Here is a 21,944-nt window from a genome sequence, read left to right as displayed (position 1 = left end):
TTGTTCTCTAGCTTCATGCAAGAAAGAAAGCCCCCTAGCCGCACCCGTTGCAACCTTCATTCTAGTAGCCCACGAAATGGGTTGAGGCCCTCCTGCACCATGCAATTGGATTCAAATGCCACATATCGTTATACGCCACATGCCAACTTTCGGTAAAAAAAAATACAGAGAATGTTCTCATGGCAAAAACAAGATCACATAAACGGAAAGTTAGCATTCTCCTAGGTTACAAATGAAAGAAAATAAATAAATATTGATGGATCTGCATATAGACGACAGCATCGCTTAACTACTCCAACATTTCAAGAAGACTGGCTATTAGCACAAGTAAAGATGTCAAACTGAAAGAAACCGAATGAGTTTACTCTAAGATCTTCGTTGTTATCCAAAACAAACTGTGCACAAGGGGAAAGAAACCAGAAGGCTCAGTTGCAGTACAAATACAATCAGAGAGTATAACTGCAGTTAATTATAAGTACTAAGAAGATAGTAAAGAGGTGACAAGTAAATTCAAGAAATAGCTATTTAAATATCTTTGTCATTAAGAAATAACTTTAAGAATTGATATGTAACACAATGACATAACCAATAAATATAAGTAGTCAATAAAATTTCTTCACTATTGTACAAAGGACTTTATGAATCGATATATAATAAAACGAGGTAAAAAGGCGATAATAAAAGTTAATTTCAGTGCAAAGAGTACTTCTGAACAAATGATTCTCTAGACTTCCTTTCGACATGAACTCATAGACCAATAGCCGATTATCACCCTCAGAGCAGTATCCAATAAGTTTAACTAGGTTCAGATGTCGAAGTTGACCCAGATAATTAACTTCTGTCTGCAAAACATAAGCAGTCCGGTCAAAATAATCGATGCATAAAAAATTCAGTAAGAAATAAATCCATTGCGTGACAAAGGAAAAACATACCAACCACTCCTTGTGGCCTTGGGAACCTTCAGGCTTCAACTTCTTGACAGCAATAACAAGTCCCGACCCAGGCTTTGTGGCGGTAAGAGTATTCTCGTCAATCCATCCCTTGAAAACATAGCCAAATCCTCCTTCACCAAGAAGACTGTCAGGTCGAAAGTTTCTCGTCGCATTCCTTAACTCGTTAAATGAGAAGGGCTTCACGTGAGGTGATGAGAGTATTTCAGCCTCCGATCTTTGAGTTGGAAGGCTTTCGACACTGCTTTTGCGACTGTAAATGGGAATGCTTATGTTGAAACGAGATGATGAATTGCACATTTTGCGGGGAAATCTTGATGCTTGTACATTCAGAATAATAATACAGGTTAGATTATTAGCTAATTACAACCCCATGGAGTAAACACCTTTCAAAAATTTATGTTTATAGAAGAAGATAGTTCCTAAACATAGTGATAGATCGTGTCCTAATTCACAGCAAAAAACTTTGATGTGGAACAGTTGAATTATTATAAGAATTGCGTAGACAAATATATAGTCATCGAGTAAGATATTCATTCCACAAAATCTTGCCATTTGGTTACAACATTATAACAGCAGTTGCAGAAGATAAAATATCCTAATTCTAGCATACTTGCCATTTGCCTTGAATATTCTCCTAGATGTCGTACCTTAACACATCGTCATATCTTTATAAATTTATCGATAAAGTTTTGCCGCTTTTTTGGATGTCTATGGTTACATTTAGTGAATGGAAATGTAACTGCAATATCCAAAGAATCAAATTTACATAAGCTACACATAAAACCCAAACCTTGAAGTATGGAAGAAAATTGAAGCTTCTTATTGCTGTTGGTCCCACGTAAGGCAACGTGAGATAATAATATGAAAATAAAAAATAAATTGGACATCGAGATTTAAGTGAAAAACCCCAAAAAATTATTGGGTAAAAATCACGGACAAGATGAAAAAAATTCCACTATTATATTTTATGGTGTACAACCACTTACAGTGTTTCCAAAGAGAACACACACTCTCTTAATACAGGAGAACAAACATCTCACAAATATTTTAGAACTAATCACTCAAATTCAAATGCTATAAAATGAGAGAGAACTCGACGAAGGGATGATTTCTGAATGAGGGGAGGGAGCTCTATTTATAGAGCTTTTCGTCTATGTGAAAACGCGTATAAAATGCGTCTTCCGTCTGAAAATTTCGTTGTCAAATTTGACGACTCACAAATCTGCTTAATTCAACCCACATTTAATGCCACCTAACATATTGCCGACATTTCTCCCACTTGGAGATTTGATCGACAATCAACGCATCTCCACACATCTTTTCAATCTTGCAATTCTCTGCTGCTTATGTTTCCGCTAGGCCACTTGAGGATTTACACCACTCAAATTTATCAGTGTTAACCTTGATTAGAAAATCAGCTATGTTATCCTTCATATGGATCTTCTGCATATCCATACTTCTTTCTTCTACTACTTCCCGCACAAAGTGAAATTGGACTCCAATGTGTTTCGTCCTGGAATGAAAGGCTGTATTCCTTGCAATGTGCAAGACACTTTGACAGTCACAAAACAAAGGAACATTTTCTCTTGTTTGTGCCCTATCTCCTCCAATAACCTTTTAATCCATATTGCTTCCTTGTAAGCTGGAGTAGCTGCCATATATTCTGTCTTCGTTGTAGATAACGACACAACTGTTTGCAGTTTTGAAACCCAGCTTACTGCTCCCTTGCAAGTGTAAACACATAACCAGTAGTAGATTTCCTCTTAACAGGATCACCTGCATAATCTGAATCGACATATCATCTGAGTGTAAAATCTGATCTTCTATAACATAACGCAGTATTTTAAGTACCTTTAATGTATCTAAGGATCCTTTTAACAGTACTCCAGTGCTATCGTCCAGCCCAAGATTCATCATATACCGACTAACTGTTCTCACTGCTTAAGCAATGTTCGGTCATGTACAGATCATGGCGAACATCAAACTTCCCACTACTGATGCATATGGTACACGAGACATCTTCATGCTCTCTGCTTCACTGCTAAGACATATTTCGGAGGATAACTTGAAATTAACAAGAAGAGGGGTCGAGATTGGCTTACTATCTTACATGTTGAAGTGTTGCAAGACTTTCTTCAAATAATTTTTCTGGGAAAGCCAAATCTTTCTATTACTTCTGTCTAGGTGAACTTGCATCCCTAGAATCTTGTTTACCGGTCGCAAGTCCTTCATATCAAATTCCCTATCCAATTGTGCCTTCAATCCTTGGATCTGATCTTTGTTGGGGCCTGCTACCAACATGTAGTCCACATACAACAGCAAAATGATATAATCATCACCAAACCTCTTGAAATATGTACAAGGGACTGCATTTAATCTGTTGTATTTAAGGCTCATGATATAGGAATCAAATCTCTTGTACCAACGTCTTGGCGTCTGTTTGAGACCGTACAAAGATTTGTTCAACCTGCAAACCAAGTTCTCTTTGCATTTTTCCGCAAAATCTTCTGGCTGGAGCATATAGATTTCTTCTTCAAGATCTCCATGAAGAAATGTCATTTTCACATCTAGTTGTTCTAGATGTAGATCAAGCACCGCACACAATGCCAACACCACTCTGACTGTTGTAAGCCGAACCACAGGAGAAAATATCTCATTGAAGTCAATGTTTTCTTTCTGAGCATACCCTTTTACCACCAATCTAATATGATACCGCTCCACTAGGTTATCGCCACCGCGCTTGATTTTATAGACTCATCTGTTACAAATGGCTTTCTTCCCTCGTGGTAGTGTAACAAGATCTCAAGTTTTATTCTTGTCTAATGCCTCCAACTCTTCTTGCATTGCTATCATCCACAAGGATACACCTGAGCTTTGAGTAGACTCGTGGAAACTCAATGTCTCACCATCCTCTGTAATAGACAATATGCAATATTGCTTTCAGTGACATAATCTGAAAACTAACCTGGTGGTCTTCTGTCTCGAGTTGACTGCGTCACATTGGAAACCTCAAACTCAACATGTTCTTGTTCTTCGTGCTTTGGTACTGCTTCACAAGAAATTTGACCTTCGTCCGTCTTATTTTCCACCTGAAATATATTAGTTTCTGAATTCAGTGTGCATTTGTCTCCCTTTACTTTATCTTCCTAGAAGATAACATCTCTGCGGATGACAAGCTTGTGAACAGTATGATCTCACAAGCGAAACCCCTTTACTCCATCAGCATAACCCAAGAAGATACATTTTCTGGATTTCAAATACAACTTCGATCTTTCTTGCTCATTGTACATAACGTACGCAGGACTTCCAAATGTATGCAAATGAGAATAATCTGCCGACTTCTCGGTCCACATCTCCATCGAAATCTTCAGATCAATAGCCACTTAAGGAGAACGATTGATAATATAACAAACTGTTTCCCCCAAAATGATTTTCTAGACCCGCAGTCCTCAACATGGCTTTTGTTTTGTCCAACAAGGTCCTGTTCATCCGCTCCGCCACTCCGTTCTGTTGAAGTGTGTAAGCATTCGTAAACTGTCTTTTGATGCCTTCATGTCGACAATATTCATCAAATTCGCCACTGGCATATTCTACTCCATTGTCAGCCCTCAAATACTTGATTTTCTTTTCAAAATTAAGTTCAACCCACGCTTTGAAATCTTTGAAGATCTGGAAAACATCTGATTTCTTCTTGATTGGATACACCCAAATTAAGCAGCTTTGTGAGTTGTCAAATTTGACAACAGAATTTTCAGACGGAAGATGCGTTTTATACGCGTTTTCACACAGACGAAAAGCTCTATAAATAGAACTCCCTCCCCTCATTCAGAAATCACCCCTTCATCGCGTTCTCTCTCATCTTATAGTATTTGAGTATTTAATTATTTAATATTTGTGAGGTGTTTGTTCTCATGTATTAAGAGAGTTTGTGTTCTCTTTGGAAACACAGTGAGTGGTGTACACCATAAAATATTATGGCATAGAAGCGGAACTAGCTGCTGCATCCATTGGTTCAGGAGAAGAATTAACTGTATTATAACATAGAAAGCTTGGACATATGTCAGAACGAGGTTTGAAAATTCTCTCAGAATGGAAACTGCTGCCGGGACTCACAAAAGTGCTACACTTTTGTGAGCATTGTGTTACCAGTAAACAACACAGATTAAAGTTTGGCAATTCTAGTGCCAAAAGCAAAAACATATTTGAGCTGATTCATTGGGATGTTTGGCAAGCACCGGTTGTATCTCTAGAAGGAGCGAGATACTTTGTCTCATTCATTGATGATTTCTGAATGAGGGGAGGGAGCTCTATTTATAGAGCTTTTCGTCCGTGTGAAAACGCATATAAAACGCGTCTGTCGTCTGAAAATTCTGTTGTCAAATTTGACAACTCAAAAAGCTGATTAATTCAACCCACATTTAATGTCACCTAACATATTGCCGACACTTGCAACAGCCATAATTCCAAGGAGTAGACAAAAATTAATCAACATAAAAATCAAATTTTTTAAGTCCATCTGCGGTAACAAGGTAAATCAAATATGCAACTAAAAGGAAATTATAGACTCAAGTCCATACAAAGAAGCCATAGCACCTCTACAGAAGTAGAACGTTCTCCTCCTTCAGCACACATAAAACAAAGATTCAACAAAAGGCAAGATGTTGAATCCATTCTCCTCCTTCAGAACTCATAAAACAAAGAGTCGACAAAGAGCAAGATTTTATATTCATCTCAGCAATTCCTAAGGCCAAAAACTTTAGAATCAGAGCCTAAATTTGAAAACTTAAAAAGGTCCACCTTTGCCAGGTAAAAAGGTTTAACGTTGGGCCATGGGTAATCATAACTCGAACCAAGAACAGAGCAACACAGAAACTAATCAGAAAAGCTTCAATTAAATCCATTCTAACTGGAACAACTAATAATAGAAACATATAAATAAGAAAAAACGAGATTAAAATACCAGAGGGGGTGCTAAGAGAGGCATCGACCCTAGCTGAGGAACCAAAGCAATTTCCCATTACGATCAGAGCAACCGAGAAGGGTCCTCGATAGAAATCAAGAAAACAACAAAACAATCAGGCACAAAAATGTAAATTTAAGAAAGGGTTTTCAAGAACGGTTCTTGAATTGAAGCTCCCCACTTCTGATCTACAAAGAACAGGCTTTTCGAAGAAATCATCAGCATTGTTTTCGCAGAAGGGCTTAAAGAAAGTAGAACGGGAAAGGGCCGAAGCCCGAAAGGATATGCTAAATGAAATAGGAGTCTGCCATTGATATATTCTGTACTGGTTTTCGTATCATCAATCAATTTGGGCAGCTAGCTACTGTCCCCAGTCCCACCTAAACTAAATCCGTCCTATTTAATGCTAACGCGTTCGCAGGTTTTCATTCCCTACAAACAAATCAAGCTTCGGTTGAATATTTTGTGTGGGAATTGAATTATATTATTGCTGACCACACAATCGTTGCATGCATTTGTCAATCCATAGAAAACACACAAAATGAATGTGTTTAATTCAAAACCAAAATTTACAACTTATGAGAAATAAGTCAGCCTTACACAGAATAAGTCTAATATCTAATTAAAAGAAAATAAATCGATAATAAATTAATCAAGTTTCTTCTAGAGTTAATGAAACTCACATTCTAAAGAGATCATGTCTGTTAAAACTATTGCATTAATGTATAGTAGACATACAAAAAATTAACAAACAAATATGTTGTATAATATAATAACACCAGAAATATAATACAACAAAACTAATTTCTATGAGGAAAATAATGAATCAAGCAAACTAATTTCTATGAGGAAAATAATGAATCAAGCAAACTGAGATATATAACAAAGTACAATTTTCTTAAAACATATCGTTGTCTCTATTAAGTGCTTAAGGATCAATACATTGTAGCGAATTAAGCACTAATTCCCTACTCCGAAGAACTCAAATCATATAATTACTTTATCACCAAAACTCAACAGAGACCAAATAAAAAGCCAATAATATGAAATGCAAGAAAAATGTTTGAGTGAAATATTGAGTTTGTTTTTTTATTAAAAAAATAGACACACTTATCTATAGGCTCAGAAAAGACGCATCGAAAGTCATTCACGAATATAGAGAGCCCAAATTTCACATTAACTCAAAATATGAAGAGTCAAAAAACACTCTCACATTACAAAATTTTCATTCAAATTTTAATTTTAATTTAATTTTTCAACAATATTATAATCTTGATTTTATATTTAAATGGATAAAAGTAGCAATAAATATTTTTAAATTCTAAAGTAAAAATGTATGCTTTTGATAATGAAATGAAACTAAATGTATGCTTTTAATAATGAAATGAAACTATAAAAAATGAATTTGATTAAGATTTTCATTTGAGTTAAATTAATGTCGAATAATATATTTTCCAATTTCAAGTTGAAACTCGAGTATGATCACCACAAAAAAAGGTAAAAATATTGAGTACATAAATAAAAATATAAATAAAAATATGATGTAGATGTTGACTTTTTACTCTTCATACATGTAAATGATCAAATCAACAAATATGAAGAATAAAGGAGTCAAATTTTCAATCAATTGTCTATGTTTATGTACCTATTGTTAATATGATATTCACCTAAAGAGATGTATACTTTTGATATGATTAACCAAGTCCGTGAACTTCATCTCAGGGGTATGCACGGAGATATGCACGATTGATGGACAAAATATGATTAATCACTTCCCATATGTGAGTTTCATATCAGTGGTAAACACAAAGGTATGTACAGTTGATGAACATCATATTAAAATTATATATATGGTGAACACAGAGACATGTACGGTTGATGGACATCATATCAAAATTATATATATATTAGAGACTTATGAGTATGTCTATTGTGAGATGATATAATGAAGATGGTCGACCTGATTCATAAAAATAATACTTTGACATGGGTCCAATTGGGTTGGAGATCTATTTTACAAAATGAACTTATTAGACGATCTCACTGAGACTTGAACACACACAATATATGTTCAATATAAAATTATTTTTATAATTCAGTTAGTAAAAAGTTCTTTCGCTTAATATTCTAATACTAAAATTAATATCCGAATTACTACTTCTAATTAATCATTATCTTTTATCTATTTGATCATCCAAATTAGTTTTATAAGTAAATTTACACATTATCAATATTATTCTTTTATCTGTTTGAATATCGAACCTAATCCCATAACTATAAATTTTAGGCTTTTATACATTTTAGCAGTGTGGTAGAAATAATACGGCTTTAATTTTAACCAAATTAAGAATATTTTTATATTATCGTTTTTTATTTCTATAAGTTTATAACAATCAAATTAGATGTCCCTGTTTATTTATTTATTTAATATTTAGCAGAGTGGTAATTTATGTTTCTAAACATTTAGCAGCGTGGTAGAAACAATATTGCTTTAATTGAGGATTTAGGGTAGTTTTTTTGAAAATATTTAATTATTACTTTTGCATGATATAGTAAAAATTTGTGGAAATTCGTTTCATAAAAACTTATGGATAAGTTAAATATGTTGCGTTCAAAGTTGTCACATGCATAAAATCTAAACATTTTTTGGGCACAATAATTGTCTTTGTTGGGTGAACAAATGAAACTTGGCACTTCTTGTCGTTGTATAATTTAAAAGATTCGAATTGCACTGTTATCATCAACTATAACTTTTGTAAAGCGACAAGCACTCGGTCCTACAATCGATATTAGAGCCAATGTCATATGTTCGATTTTCATTGAGTGTAGATAGTGCAATTATTGAGAGAGAGATTGTTGAATGTAATACTTATCTATATTGGGTAGATCAATCGAAACGTGACGCTTGTGTTGTTATACAATTTAAAATATTTGAATTGCACCTATGCATGCTTAGCAGTTCCTCGGTTCCGGTTCTGACCGTTCAGGATCGGTTGGTGTCGGAACCAGTTCCGGTTCCAAGATAAAAACCTTGGAACTAATCCAAACCACAAAACGATTCTATGATTTAAAGCCACTATTGTTATTTTCGAATATGAATTATTTTAATTCATGAATTTTTTTATTTAGTACTGACTAATCATATTTTTACAATCGAACATCTAAAATTCATCATGATTTATCAAATTATATTTTGAATACTCTGGATCTTCGTCGGAACTTGAGCTTTGAAATTCGTTGATCGCTCTAGTGGTCCTATTATTATTTTGTTACTACAAACCAATCTTGTAGGTATGTTAGAATGTTAAGTGTTTTTTGCTTTAAATTTGTTCTTTGTTGACCAATGATTTTTTCACATAATGAAAATGCTGATTCAGAAGCAATACTTGAACAATGAACAGGTAGGATGCTGCTAACATTGGATAAAGTTAAAAATTTATTTTCCACCAATCAAGAACATCGGAATTTTCTGTAGTCTCAATATATTAGCTTAGATATATTTGGACATCATTATAATTTTTTGTTGTCACTGATTTTCATTTGAAATTTTGTCGTTTCAAACTTTGAAAGAAGTTGAGTTCTCCACTTTTGCTTTTATCTATCTGTCTCTCCTACGGCTGTGTACCAGGTTCACATTATTCACTAGCATACAAATCAAACAATTCTTGAAAAGAATGCGTGATTGACTTCTTTTTATCATCAACATTCTTCCGAAGAAGTTTAAACACATTATCAAAATTTGCTTTTCTTTTATCTTCAGTTGTCCATTCATCTCTGGGCTTTTCTATTCTTTGTGGTGCCCTTTCTGTTATGGCAACTGCTGTATTTGTTTTTAGAATCTTCATGGGTCCATCAGTTATGACATACCACATGTCATCATCTTGTGCAGCTAAATGAATCTGCATTCTGATTTTCCAATCATCAAATTCTTCTCTGGAGAACATAAGAATTTTGTTGAATGAAGTCATGCTAGCAAGTTTATAGATCAAAAGTATTCAAGAACAAGATTCAACGGCTCTGATACCACTTGATAGGATCGATTAACGTAACAAGAGTGTTTAGAAGGGAGGGTTGAATAAACACTCACAATTAAAACTGATCTTTTCGAGTTTTGAGTTCAGTTTGTTGAGAAACTGATTCTCGGAATCTTGCTGGTCAATGACAATCAGTTAAACTAAAGTAGTTGCGAAAATTAACTGACTGAAAGATAGAATACAAAACTGAAATAAAATACACAAGGATTTTTTCTGGATGTTCGGAGATTTCAATTACTCCTACGTCACCCCTTCTATCTCAAGGATAGGATTTCCACTAAAAGACTTTGATCGAATAAAAGATTTGTACTGACCCACTTCATTTTGGACTTATCACTGCCAAAAGCTGAAACTCTTAGTATTACAAAATGTTCTCAGTGCGTAACTGATCTTAGCACTATCGAATTTAACGATTATTACAAAGTGTTAGTGAACTCAAATTGTAGCCTTGACTGCTACGAATAAATCAAGTAAGGGTGAGATAAGATTTTGACAGAGTAACAGCAAGCTTTGAATAGAGTGATCTGTGTATTTTTTCAGCTGTTCTTCTGTCATATTTATAAGCTTCCCTTCCAACGGTAACTTGAGATATGTTTGAATCTTTGTATCCGTTGATTGCCACTTCATCATTCCTTGGGCATTGTTTGCTTCATTTATTGTAATGCGGCGTCTTAATTGCTTTAGCCGAAATGTGTTGTTCTAAGCTGTATTGATTGAAATGCGGCGTTTCATATTCAGTTGCAATCTGCTATGTCTCTTTGTCGGTTGAATGTTCTTTCCCGAGACATGTTTAGTTGAAAGAAGCATACGGCTGAATATATCAACTGATCGGTTTCCAACTGATCAGTTTTCTTTATTAGATCTGGTGATTTCAGTTGTTAAGTCCAGTTGCTGAATATAATTGCGCGTATCAGTTGGTTGATCAGTTTTTTAAACTCCAGAATTTAGAGTTTGGTTCATATTTTGTCAAACGCCGGAATTTCGTTTCCAACATGGACAATGTGGCTAAGGACATCCTGTACAAAACGCTGGATAAAGTCACTTTCAGCAAAATCAAAATGTGCAAAACTGCTAAAGAGATATGAGAGAAACTGATTCAGCTATGCGAAGGAAATGAGCAAACCAAGAAAAATAAACTATCAGTTGCTGTTCAAAAATTTGATAATATAAAGATAAGAGTTGGAGAATCCATGCGTGAATATGATGAAAGGATCAGTGGTATTGTAAACGAGCTGAATGCACTTGGAAAGGTATATTTAAACAAAAAAGTGACACTAAAAGTGGTCAGAGGTCTTCTCAAAGAATGGGTTGTCAAGACTATGACAATGAGAGAATCAAAGGACCTTAACAAGGTCGAACTTCATGATTTGTTTGTTGATCTGAAGGCCTACAAGTTTGAACTACAAACCAGAGAAGGAGAACCTTCTACACCAGCTGTCACAACTACCTTAACCGCTGTCAAACTGGAACCAACTGATTTAGTTGACAAATCTGCTGATCAGCTGAGTAATGACGCAATGTCATTGTTTTTCAAAAAGTTTGGAAGATTCATGAGAAGAAACCAAAGAAACTTTCAAAAACAATACCAAAGAAGCAACTCAAAGGAAGAACCAAATGCTTGCTACAACTGTGACAAATCTGGTCATTTTATTGCTGACTGTCCTAAGCCAAAGAAGGACAGTAGAGGCTAAACTGAAAAAGGAAAGAAGCCCTATGAACACAAAAGAATAACCAAGGATGATAAGAAATCATTCAGAAAGAAACTTGAGGTGCTTCTAGCTGAGGAAAGCAAATCAAAGTGGGTAGAAACTGATAGTGAGGAATCAGAACCCGAGAGTTTGAGCTGCTCCAGTGATGATGAGGAGGAAGTCAAGTGTTTTAATAGCTGATGACACAGAAGTTGAGTCAACCAGTCAACAGGTATTCGACTTTAGCTCAACTGACTTCACACGAGATGAACTTATTTCTACACTTCATGACATGGTTAATGAATATCACAAGCTTGCCTTAGCTTTTGAGAAGGCCAAAGCAAAGCAAACTGATCCCAAAGACCATAAAACTGAAACTGATGAATCAGTTGATTTGTTGAGTCTTAAACAAGAAATTGCTGAGCTCGATGCTGAAAGAAGCAAGAATCAATCAATGATTCAGCAGTTGATGCTTGAGAATTCAAAGCAAACTAAGCTTATTCAGGCATGGAACAAATCATCTGTTGCATTAGCTGAAATACAAGATAAACAAAAATCAGTTACTGATAAAACTAGTTTAAGATTCTACAACAAAGATGAAACTTCCACTAGTGATAATCAGCCAAAGCTAAATATGAGCAAAGGGAAATATATTCACTTTGTAAAATCAGATGTGGTACAAGAACAGCCTGAGCTAAGTAAACCAGTTGTAAAGCCTATTGAAAATCAGAAGAAGTCTAGAAGGTATGGTATTGGTTATAGCCCAAAAATTTCAACTGACCCACAAAGTCAGTCACAAAAAAGGTTCAGGAATAAATACATGAACTATTCTAATGGCTACTCTAATTACTATAACAGTAAGCCAGTTCAAAAAATATATCGGCTGAACAACCAGTTGAACAAAGGTAAGGTTCATATTGCTTCATCTGCACACGACACACCAAGCACACACAAGCCGAGAAACACCATATGGAACACAACAACTGGAAAGTCAGTTAGACTGATCCAAGTCTGGGTTCCTAAAGGACTAATCAATTTAGGACCCAATTAGATGTGGGTACCAAAATCATATACTATGTGTGATTGCAGGTGACATGTAAAAACAAAGAATCAATCTGGTATTTGGACAGTAGATGATCGCGTCATATGACAGGGGATGCAAATTTTCTATCCCAACTGATCAAATACACTGGTCCAAGCATCAGTTTTGGAGACAACTCTAAAGGTAAAACTGTGGGTAAGGGTAAGCTTATCTATGGTAATTTTACTATCCAAGATGTTTTACTATTTGAGAATCTGAAGTATAACTTGATTAGCATCAGTCAGTTATGCGACAATAAATTCTCAGTTCAGTTCGACAGACACATTTGTTCAGTTAGAGACTCAACTGATGAGGTCATACTAACTGGCAATCGTTGTGGAAACACATACAAAGTCAGTTGGACAGAACAACCTTATGCACCAATTTGTTTTAAAGCTTCCAAATCTTCTAAGAAATGGTTGTGGCATAAGATATTGAACCACCTAAACTTTAAATATATTGCTTATCTGAGTAACCATGATCTTGTAATTGGTTTGCCCAAAATAGATTTCTCAAAAGATAAAATTTGTTCAGCATGTCAGTTTGGTAAGCAAGTAAGATCATCTTTTAAAAACAAGGGTTGTAAATTATCTTCCCGATGCTTAGAACTGTTACATATAGATTTTTTTGGTCCTATACCAGTCATGAGCTTAGGGGGAATGAAATACACTTTAGTAGTCGTGGATGTTATTCAAGATTTACTTGGGTTACTTTTCTCAAATCCAAAGACCAAACTGATGCACAACTGATTAAGCTTTTCAAAAGACTTTTAAATGAAAAATCAGTTGGAATTGATCGAATAAGGTCTGATCGAGAGACTGAATTCATCAATCAAAATCTTTCACTATTTTAGAAAATACTATGTTTAAGCATGAACTCTCAGCAGCAAGAACTCTTCAGCAAAATGGTGTAGCTGAGAGAAGAAATCAAACCCTTAAGGAAGCTGCTAAAACAATGCTTGCTGATTCTGGTATTTCTCAGAGGTTTTGGGTAGAAGCAGTAAACACTGCATGTTACACTCAGAACAGATCAATGATTAATAAGAATCATTTGAAAACACCATATGGGATCTAGCATGGACGTAAAAGTGTGGTTTCATATTTCAAAATATTCGACTGCAGATGTTTTATTCTTGTTAATGCCAAAATCATTTAAAAGCTTTTGATGCTAAATCTGCAGAAAGAATATTTCTTGGTTATTATTTAGTTAGTAAAGCTTACAGAATTTTTAACAAATGCACTTTGAATGTAGAAGAATCTATTCATGTTGTATTTGATGAATCTGTGATAACTGATAAGCCAACTGATCCAGTTGAGCTAGCTGATCGCCTTACAGATATTAGTTTGGAGGATGATGATGAAGAAGAGAATCACACTAATCGAAACATCCTTCAAACACCAGAACCAGAAGTGCTGGATCAGTCAATTGAACATGAACTTGTTATTGATAATCAGTTGGTAGAAAAAAAATGAGAATATTCAGTTACCAACCGATACAGCACCAACTGACACTGAAGAAAACATCCAGTTGCCAACTGAAGCAGTTGACGAAATGGACACAACAGTTGATGAGTACAAATGGAAGAAATCACATCCACCAGAATTGGTGATAGGTAATCCATCTGATCCGGTAAGAACTCGGAATCAAATGCTTAATTTATTTATTCATTCATCTTTTCTTTCTCAACTGGAACCTAAGAAAACTGATGAAGCTCTTACTGATCCTAACTGGATAAATGCTATGTAAGAAGAGCTAAATCAGTTTACCCATAACAATGTCTGGAACTTAGTTCCAAGACCAGTTTATAAAACTATTATATGTACAAAATGGGTATACAGAAACAAATTGAACGAAGATGGTTCAGTTGTGCACAACAAAGCAAGACTTGTAGCACAAATATGTAAGCAAGAAAAAGAAATAGACTACGATGAAACTTATGCACCAGTTGCAAGACTGAAAGCAATCAAAATGTTCTTTGCCTATGCATCATTTAAGAATTTTAAAGTCCACCAGTTAGACGTGAAGAGTGCATTTCTGAATGGTCAGTTTCAGGAAGAAGTTTATGTTGAACAACTACCAGATTTTATCAATCACTCTTTTTCTGATCATGTTTATCATTTGAACAAAACCTTATATTGTCTTAAACAAGCTCCAAGAGCTTAGTATGAAACACTTTCAAAATTCCTAACTGATCACGATTTTACTGTTGGATTAGTTGATAAGACCTTGTTCAAATTTTCAAAGAATGATCATATTTTACTTGTTCAAATTTATGTTGATTATATTATTTTTGGATCAACTAACCCCAAATTATGCGAGAAATTTGCTAAGTTAATGCAGGAAAAAAATGAAATGAGTTTGATGGGTGAACTGACATTTTTCCTTGGTTTGCAAGTGAAGCAACTGGAAACTGGTATTTTTATCAGTCAGACCAAATATACAAAAGAACTGCTTAAGAAATTTGGCATGGAAACATGTTCAGCTGCAACCACTCCCATGAGTTCATCAACCAAACTAGACAATTATCAAGGGGAATATCAGTTGAGACGACACTTTACAGAGGTTTAATAGGTTCATTATTTTACCTAACTGCTAGTCGTCCTGATATAGTATTTGCTGTTTGTATGTGTGCTAGATTTCAGGAAGATCCTAAGCAATCGCATTTTACTGCTGCCAAATGCATTTTAAAATATCTTAAATGCATACAAAATGTGGGCTTATGATATGCTAAGGATTCTTCTTTCAATTTAGTTGGATATTCATATGCAGATTATGCAGGATGTAAGCTAGATCGTAAAAACACCAGTGGATCATGTCAGTTTCTAAGAGACAAACTGATCTCATGGTTCAGCAAGAAGCAAACATCCATAGCTATTTCCACAACTGAAGCGGAATATATTGCTGCTGGAAGCTGCTGTGCCCAACTGCTCTGGATTCAGTAACAACTCAAAAATTATGGAGTCGATGCAAAAGAGTCTCCCATATTTTGTGATAATACAAGCACAATTGTGATTACATACAATCCAGTTCTTCACTCAAGGACCAAGCACATTGATGTCAGGCATCATTTCATCATAGATTATGCTCTGAAGAAAGCATTCAGACTGGAATATGTACCAACTGAACAACTAGCTGCTGATATTTTCACCAAACCGGTACCAGAGACTAAGTTTTCTCACTTTTGTAATATACTTGGATTAATTGACTTGTCTTAATTATATCATTTTTATTGTTTTTATGTCAGTTGCTGTTCATTTTTAGTCAGTTAGTCATTTATCAGTTATTATCCATTCAGTTAATGAATTGTTTATCAACTGATGCCAGTTATTTTTGCAGATAAGAAAAGAGATAACAATGAATCGTAAACAACATTTATTATGAATAAAATCGAAACTAAGTTACACGATTCATTTCCCTCTCAACGGCATCTTGCCAGAGGGATATCTAGTTATACATATCATGGCAATTCAGTTTTCTAAAGGCGTCTGAAGAGGAGATCTTCTCGAGCATATTCCACTCCTTCTTCAGCATCACATGCAACAAAACTTGATCAGCATGTACTTTTTTGCAACAGCCCTCTGTCTGACAGTAGGAACCATTCCATTAAGATAAACGATCTGGAGTTGTTGCACCTTGATCTAAGAGGACATGACTTTTAACCAGACATATTCTTCAATGGTTTCTTTCAAACTCTCTAAACGACAGAGTGTTGATGCAGAAACAGAGAAGTTGAACTACTTGAACTAGCCATGTGTGCTTATTTTTTATCATCTAATATCTTTGCTTTTATTTATAGTCGGGATGATATTTGAAAAATAGAAGAAGACGAAGAGTCTCAAGTCAATTGAAAGCCTTTGACTTCTCCAGACCGAGTTTTTCATACCCTTTCTTTTATTTATATGCATTTATTGAGGAGGAATATCAGATATAAATGGTTAACTAAGAAGACAATAGTCAGTTAGTCTTCAATTGAACTGAATCAGTTTTCAACTGATCACTCAGTTTCTGACCCAACTGATCTTCTCCAGTAAGTTACCTAATTAATCGTTAAATATTCCATAACAAATGATGTGACTAATTGTGTACGCATTTAATTGCTGTCATTCAATGAATATCATTTTGAAACGTGGACCCACATAATCCATTTATATTCCACACACGTTTTTATCACACGTACACACGTTTTATTCAAATTATCATGGACTGACACATGTCCAAAATTTGAACCGTCACACACATATTTACTACACCCCGCTCCATTTCAGTTTTCTTTATGCTTACTTCGATTTACAGAGCAAATCCAAACTCTTTTTTCACAGAATATCGAACTAATCAGAAATGGAAAACCAAATTCCGGCTCATATCCTGAACGCAATGGCAATTGATTTTGCCTCAGTTTTGTCAGTTCCTGATGAAGCATTGAAGAACATCTTCAACAAACTAGAAGCTGCTGGACTCAAGATATTCTTGAGATTATCTTCCCAAGAGATTTATCCTAAAGAGATTCAAGACTCATATGCCAATGGTTTTATCTCTGCCGATGGTAATATCACCACCATTGTCAACAACCATCTGCTGATTATTGATGAAGAATCTTTTAGCAATCTATTTCAACTACCTACTAATGGGCCAGCTAATATTTCTGAAGTTAGAGCTTCTGACACTGAGGAGATGCAAACACTCCTATCTTCAGATGGACGGAAAATCAAAGTTTCTGATCCAAAGAAAGAACTGAAGCCAAAGGTGCAGTTGCTGGCTAATATAGTGGCCAAAAAGATTATTGGCCAAGGCAAGGTCATTTGCTGCTCTCACTTTGAAAAAATTTCAAGCTATGACTGCTATTATGGCTGAGAAAAGACTGAACTGGAGAAGCATCACCTTCAATATTCTTAAAAACATGTTTCAGTCGTCAAAGCAATCAAAGGATATGCTGTTCAGCTCAGCTATCTGCTGAAGACCAAGGGGTTGGTGGGTGATGATTCTGAGAGATCATCAAAGTTTAAAATCTTCAATGTCAAGAATGTCCAGCCGCCAAAGCCCAAACTAGACATCTCTCCTGAGCAATTTTTGAAGGTGAAGAAGGAAATTGGGATGCAGGAGGCTCCCAAATCAGTTCAGAAAACCAAAAAGCCAACTCAGAGGAAGACAATGACAATCAAGCGAAAACTGATTGTCAGTGAGACTGATTTTAGAAGAATCATTCCCCAAAGATATCCAAAAAGCCCCGGACTCTGAATACCAAACCAGTAGCTGCACTGGTATCCATCCCAACTGATAGACTGAAACAATCTGCAGCTGAAGAGCCAATGAAGGCTACACCACTGAGGGAGGTTGCAACCAAAACTTCAACGGAGGTTCAGTTACCTCCTCCAGCTGCTCAACAAGAAAAGACTATCACCAAATCTGGTGATAAGAAGAAATCTGCTGGAGCTCAGGCTCCATTAATCACTATCACTGGCCCAACTTCTCTACCTTTTTGCCAGACCCAAGGGGGTAGTGATCAGAGAAAATATTGATACAACTTCTTCAGAGCTGAACATCCCTCATGCTCTGACTGACACAAAGGGAAAGGGCAAGATGACAGAAGAGCCCCGACCCACACATGTGATTCAAACTCACATTGATCTTATCTAGACTGAGATCAATGAATTTTCTGAGAATAATTTGAAAGCTTATGATGAATGGGTCCGATTCAGAACTGAGGTGTTTGCCAGGAAACTTGAGAAGAAGTCAGTTTTGAAGAAATTTGTTAACCTGGAAACTATTGTTCTGAGGATGGTCAAAGCTGCTACAATTCGTCAAGCTTTGCAAAGGAAGAAATATTTCTTTGATCAAATCCGTGGCAAGAAGTTGAGTCAGAAGATTGTTCAGCTAAGGCAAAACTATGATCCTACCAGTCCAACTGCCTTCAATGACAAAAGCAGTCTATGATCAGCTGGACTCGGATCTCATTACACTACAGATGGCGATTAAACAGTGGCAACTGGACCAAGAACTGACAATTCCAGCAAGTTCTCATGATCGTTCATCAGAAGAACAAGATGAACGATCAGCTCAACAGCAAGAGCCATCCAAGGACTCAGTTGCTGAATCCTCTCAGCAAGTAACTGATCCTTCTTCAAAGGATGAGCAACCATCATCTACTGCTCCTCCATCCTCAACTGCAGATCATATGCTTTATTCTAATGCTGAGCTGTCATTGGCAAATATTGATGAGGTCATCAAATCAGTTGCCACTGATATCCAGCTGGAAACATCTGAAGCAGTTGAAGAAATTTTTGGAACTGAAGAACAAGCTGAGAAGGCCTCTTCTGTTACTGAACAACCAGCTGAGCAGGCTAATTTTTCTGAAGAGCCAGTTCAGTCAGCTAACATGACTGAACATGAAGTTTTTGAAAAAACTGAACAAGCTCAGTTGAACTCGGCAGCAACTGAAGAAGTGCGAACTGAATAGCAAGTCGAAGGTTCAGTTGTTCAACCAACTGAAGAACCAGTTTCTCAACAAATTGAAGAACCAATTGTTACATCCGTTGTTCCGAATCTTCATTCTTCTCCACAATGAAGGAAACAGGGAACAACAACCAGAAACCTCTGGAGCCGTGTCTCCTGGTGGATCAATGGAACCTGAATCCTTATTTGAAGAAATTCAGTCAATTCAGGACAACCTTACCAGTATGATGACTGCCATTTCTAATATTCAGTTTACCCAATTCGCGCTTCAAATGAAGTTCACCTCTTCCAATGACTACAACAAATTCAAAAAGACGTGACATCTCTATTCTTTCAGATGGAGGAAATTAAAAAGGACAAAGCATCGACTGAAGCTCACTTTCAGACCCAAGCTTTAATCGGAAGGCGCCTTGACTTTCTGGAAAAGTTTGTTTCCAAAAGAATGGATTTGTTATAAGAAATCGTTCTAAATGTTGTGTCAGATGTCGCCTCGGATGTTCGTATCTTATCCAAAAAGATTGATGCGTTTGACAAAAAAGGAGAAAAAAAGGAAGATAAAGATCAAACAGATTTTTGGAATTTTTGGAACTTATTTTAGATCAGTTACAAGATTCTTTATTCTTTCATTCTTTATACGAATCTGTACATTGAAATTATTTTATCTACAAAGTATTCAGTTGATCAGTTCACTTATTCTAAGTTTTGTCAAACACCTAAAAGGGAGAAATTGTTGAAAACTAAATTTCGGTTGTTTGACAAACTGAGCGTTTATTAAATAGAACTAACTGATCGAAAAGACTGGAGGTAACTGATCAAAATATGAAAACTAACAGTTGCCTTAACTGAAGATTAATGCGAAGATAATCAAGGACAACTGAACCAGCTGGACTGAACTACGTAGACAACTGACTGATCAGTTGGAAACTGATCAGTTGCTACAAACAGTTATAAGCCTATCATCTATTACTCATCAGCTGATCTTTCAACTGAACACGTCAAGTATAAGGAGTTCAACCGACAACAGTACAAAGCAGACTGCAACTAATAGTAGGAGTGCCGCATTTTAGAAAAAACTACAGTGTACGAATGTCAGAGGAATGTTGACGTGGCAAACAACAGATAGAAGAGATTCAAATTGTATTAATTGTTACTGTTGAAGAGAAGCATATAAATAGCAGAGACAAAGCAACAAAAAAAAATGACTTACTTGCAATCGCTCTGCAGTCCATGTCAGATCGAAACTTTCTCTACAGTCCCAGATTCACACAAAAAAATATTTATGCACTCCCCGAACCCACAATTATTTTTCGAATGAAATTTGATACAAAACATTGAAAATCTGAAACATATATATGATATTGCAGAATAAATTATTTTATATCTGGTACAAAAAATAAAATTTTGAGTATAAAATTAGAACAACTATATTAATATCAATTCTTACTAACTTGTTTGTGTGTTCAAATATCATATATCACTACCCGACATGAAAGGTTATATGTTGAAATATCATTTATTAGTATCATATATTTCACATATTTAATATTTTGCACCAATTTTCATCCGAAAAAACATGTGTCGTTAATACTAAAATTTGTTTGACATGTTTAGGTACTCAAAAATAATATATTAATGTTAAATCTGAAATATTTATTATTCAAATATCATATATCAATGCCTAATTTTCAATATTTTGAACCGAATTCTCATCTAAAAAAAAAGACGTGTCTTTGATATAAAAATTTGTTATATATGTTTAGGTACTCAAAAATTATATATTACTTACTGATCTTAAACATTATTTATGAAATATTATATATTTGTTCCATATTTTCAATGTTTTGTATCAAATTTCATCTCAAAAATACATGTAGGATTATGTAGTGTAGAAATATTTTTTGGATTAGACAGATATTGGAAAAAAAGAAATCGTTCTGATATAAACTAAATAGACATTTAACTATAGGGATGATGATTTATTTGATCATTTCTCTTTTAGTAGTTGTGGGATAAATTTTGATACTGAAATTGACAATTTGTGAATAATTAATTATAAAATTTGATATTCAAATATTAAATAACTAAAATTATTCAATGAATTATACATGAATAATTTTGATCTTTAAATTGATAAATGACTGAAGAGATCTTGTATATGCATATATGATAGGATCTATCGAACTATTTAGAGTGGGGTTAAATAAACACTTACTAAAATTTATTTTTTTTAAGAATAATTCAGTCTGTTTAGAAAATGAACTTGGTTTTCAATTGTCAATGTTAGTTGGCTAACAAAAAATGTGCAGAAAAAAGCCAAACTGACAAATTAGAACAGTTCAAATAACGGTAAATTTCAAAAAAAATGCCTCTGCCAATGTTTCAATTAAAATTCAGTACCTAACCATTATTTTTTAAAAATCAGTACCTGACAAATCTATACATCTAGTTTTAACTACCCATAAAGCAAACTTTACATTTTTATCCTTTATTATTTAAATAAATATATTATTTTATCCACAAAAATTATATCATTTTTCTCCATTTAAAATATAATTTTAACAAAATATTGTTTCTCAATTATCATGGAATAAAAGTAAATACTTATTTTGACATACAAAGTACATATTATGGGGTTTCAAATACTTGATTTCGCTCTTTGAATACTCCAAATATATAAGAAAATATTATATTTTCGAGCATTCACCATAAATTCAGTAATTGTTGGTCCTTTCATGAAAAATGCATTAGGATGACTTATTCATGTCATTTTATTTTTTT

General features: G+C 34.8%; 1 protein-coding gene across 1 annotated transcript; it reads right to left on the bottom strand.

Annotated features, from left to right (window-relative positions):
- Nucleotides 1–3: 3 nt before the first annotated feature.
- LOC140978919 (probable serine/threonine-protein kinase PBL3) lies at nucleotides 4–6,376 on the bottom strand (the record flags this gene model as incomplete). Its single annotated transcript, XM_073444156.1, has 4 exons — nucleotides 5,914–6,376; nucleotides 933–1,270; nucleotides 707–842; nucleotides 4–92 (listed from the first exon to the last, which is right to left on the bottom strand). Coding segments are annotated over exons 1-4 (621 nt in total), but the record flags the coding sequence as incomplete, so codon positions are not given.
- Nucleotides 6,377–21,944: the final 15,568 nt, after the last annotated feature.

This window comes from Primulina huaijiensis, chromosome 6, assembly GCF_012295235.1.
Source record: "Primulina huaijiensis isolate GDHJ02 chromosome 6, ASM1229523v2, whole genome shotgun sequence".
Taxonomy (NCBI): Eukaryota; Viridiplantae; Streptophyta; class Magnoliopsida; order Lamiales; family Gesneriaceae; genus Primulina; species Primulina huaijiensis.
Note: the sequence above shows the minus strand (reverse complement) of the source record. Positions and strands in the feature narration are given on the sequence as shown.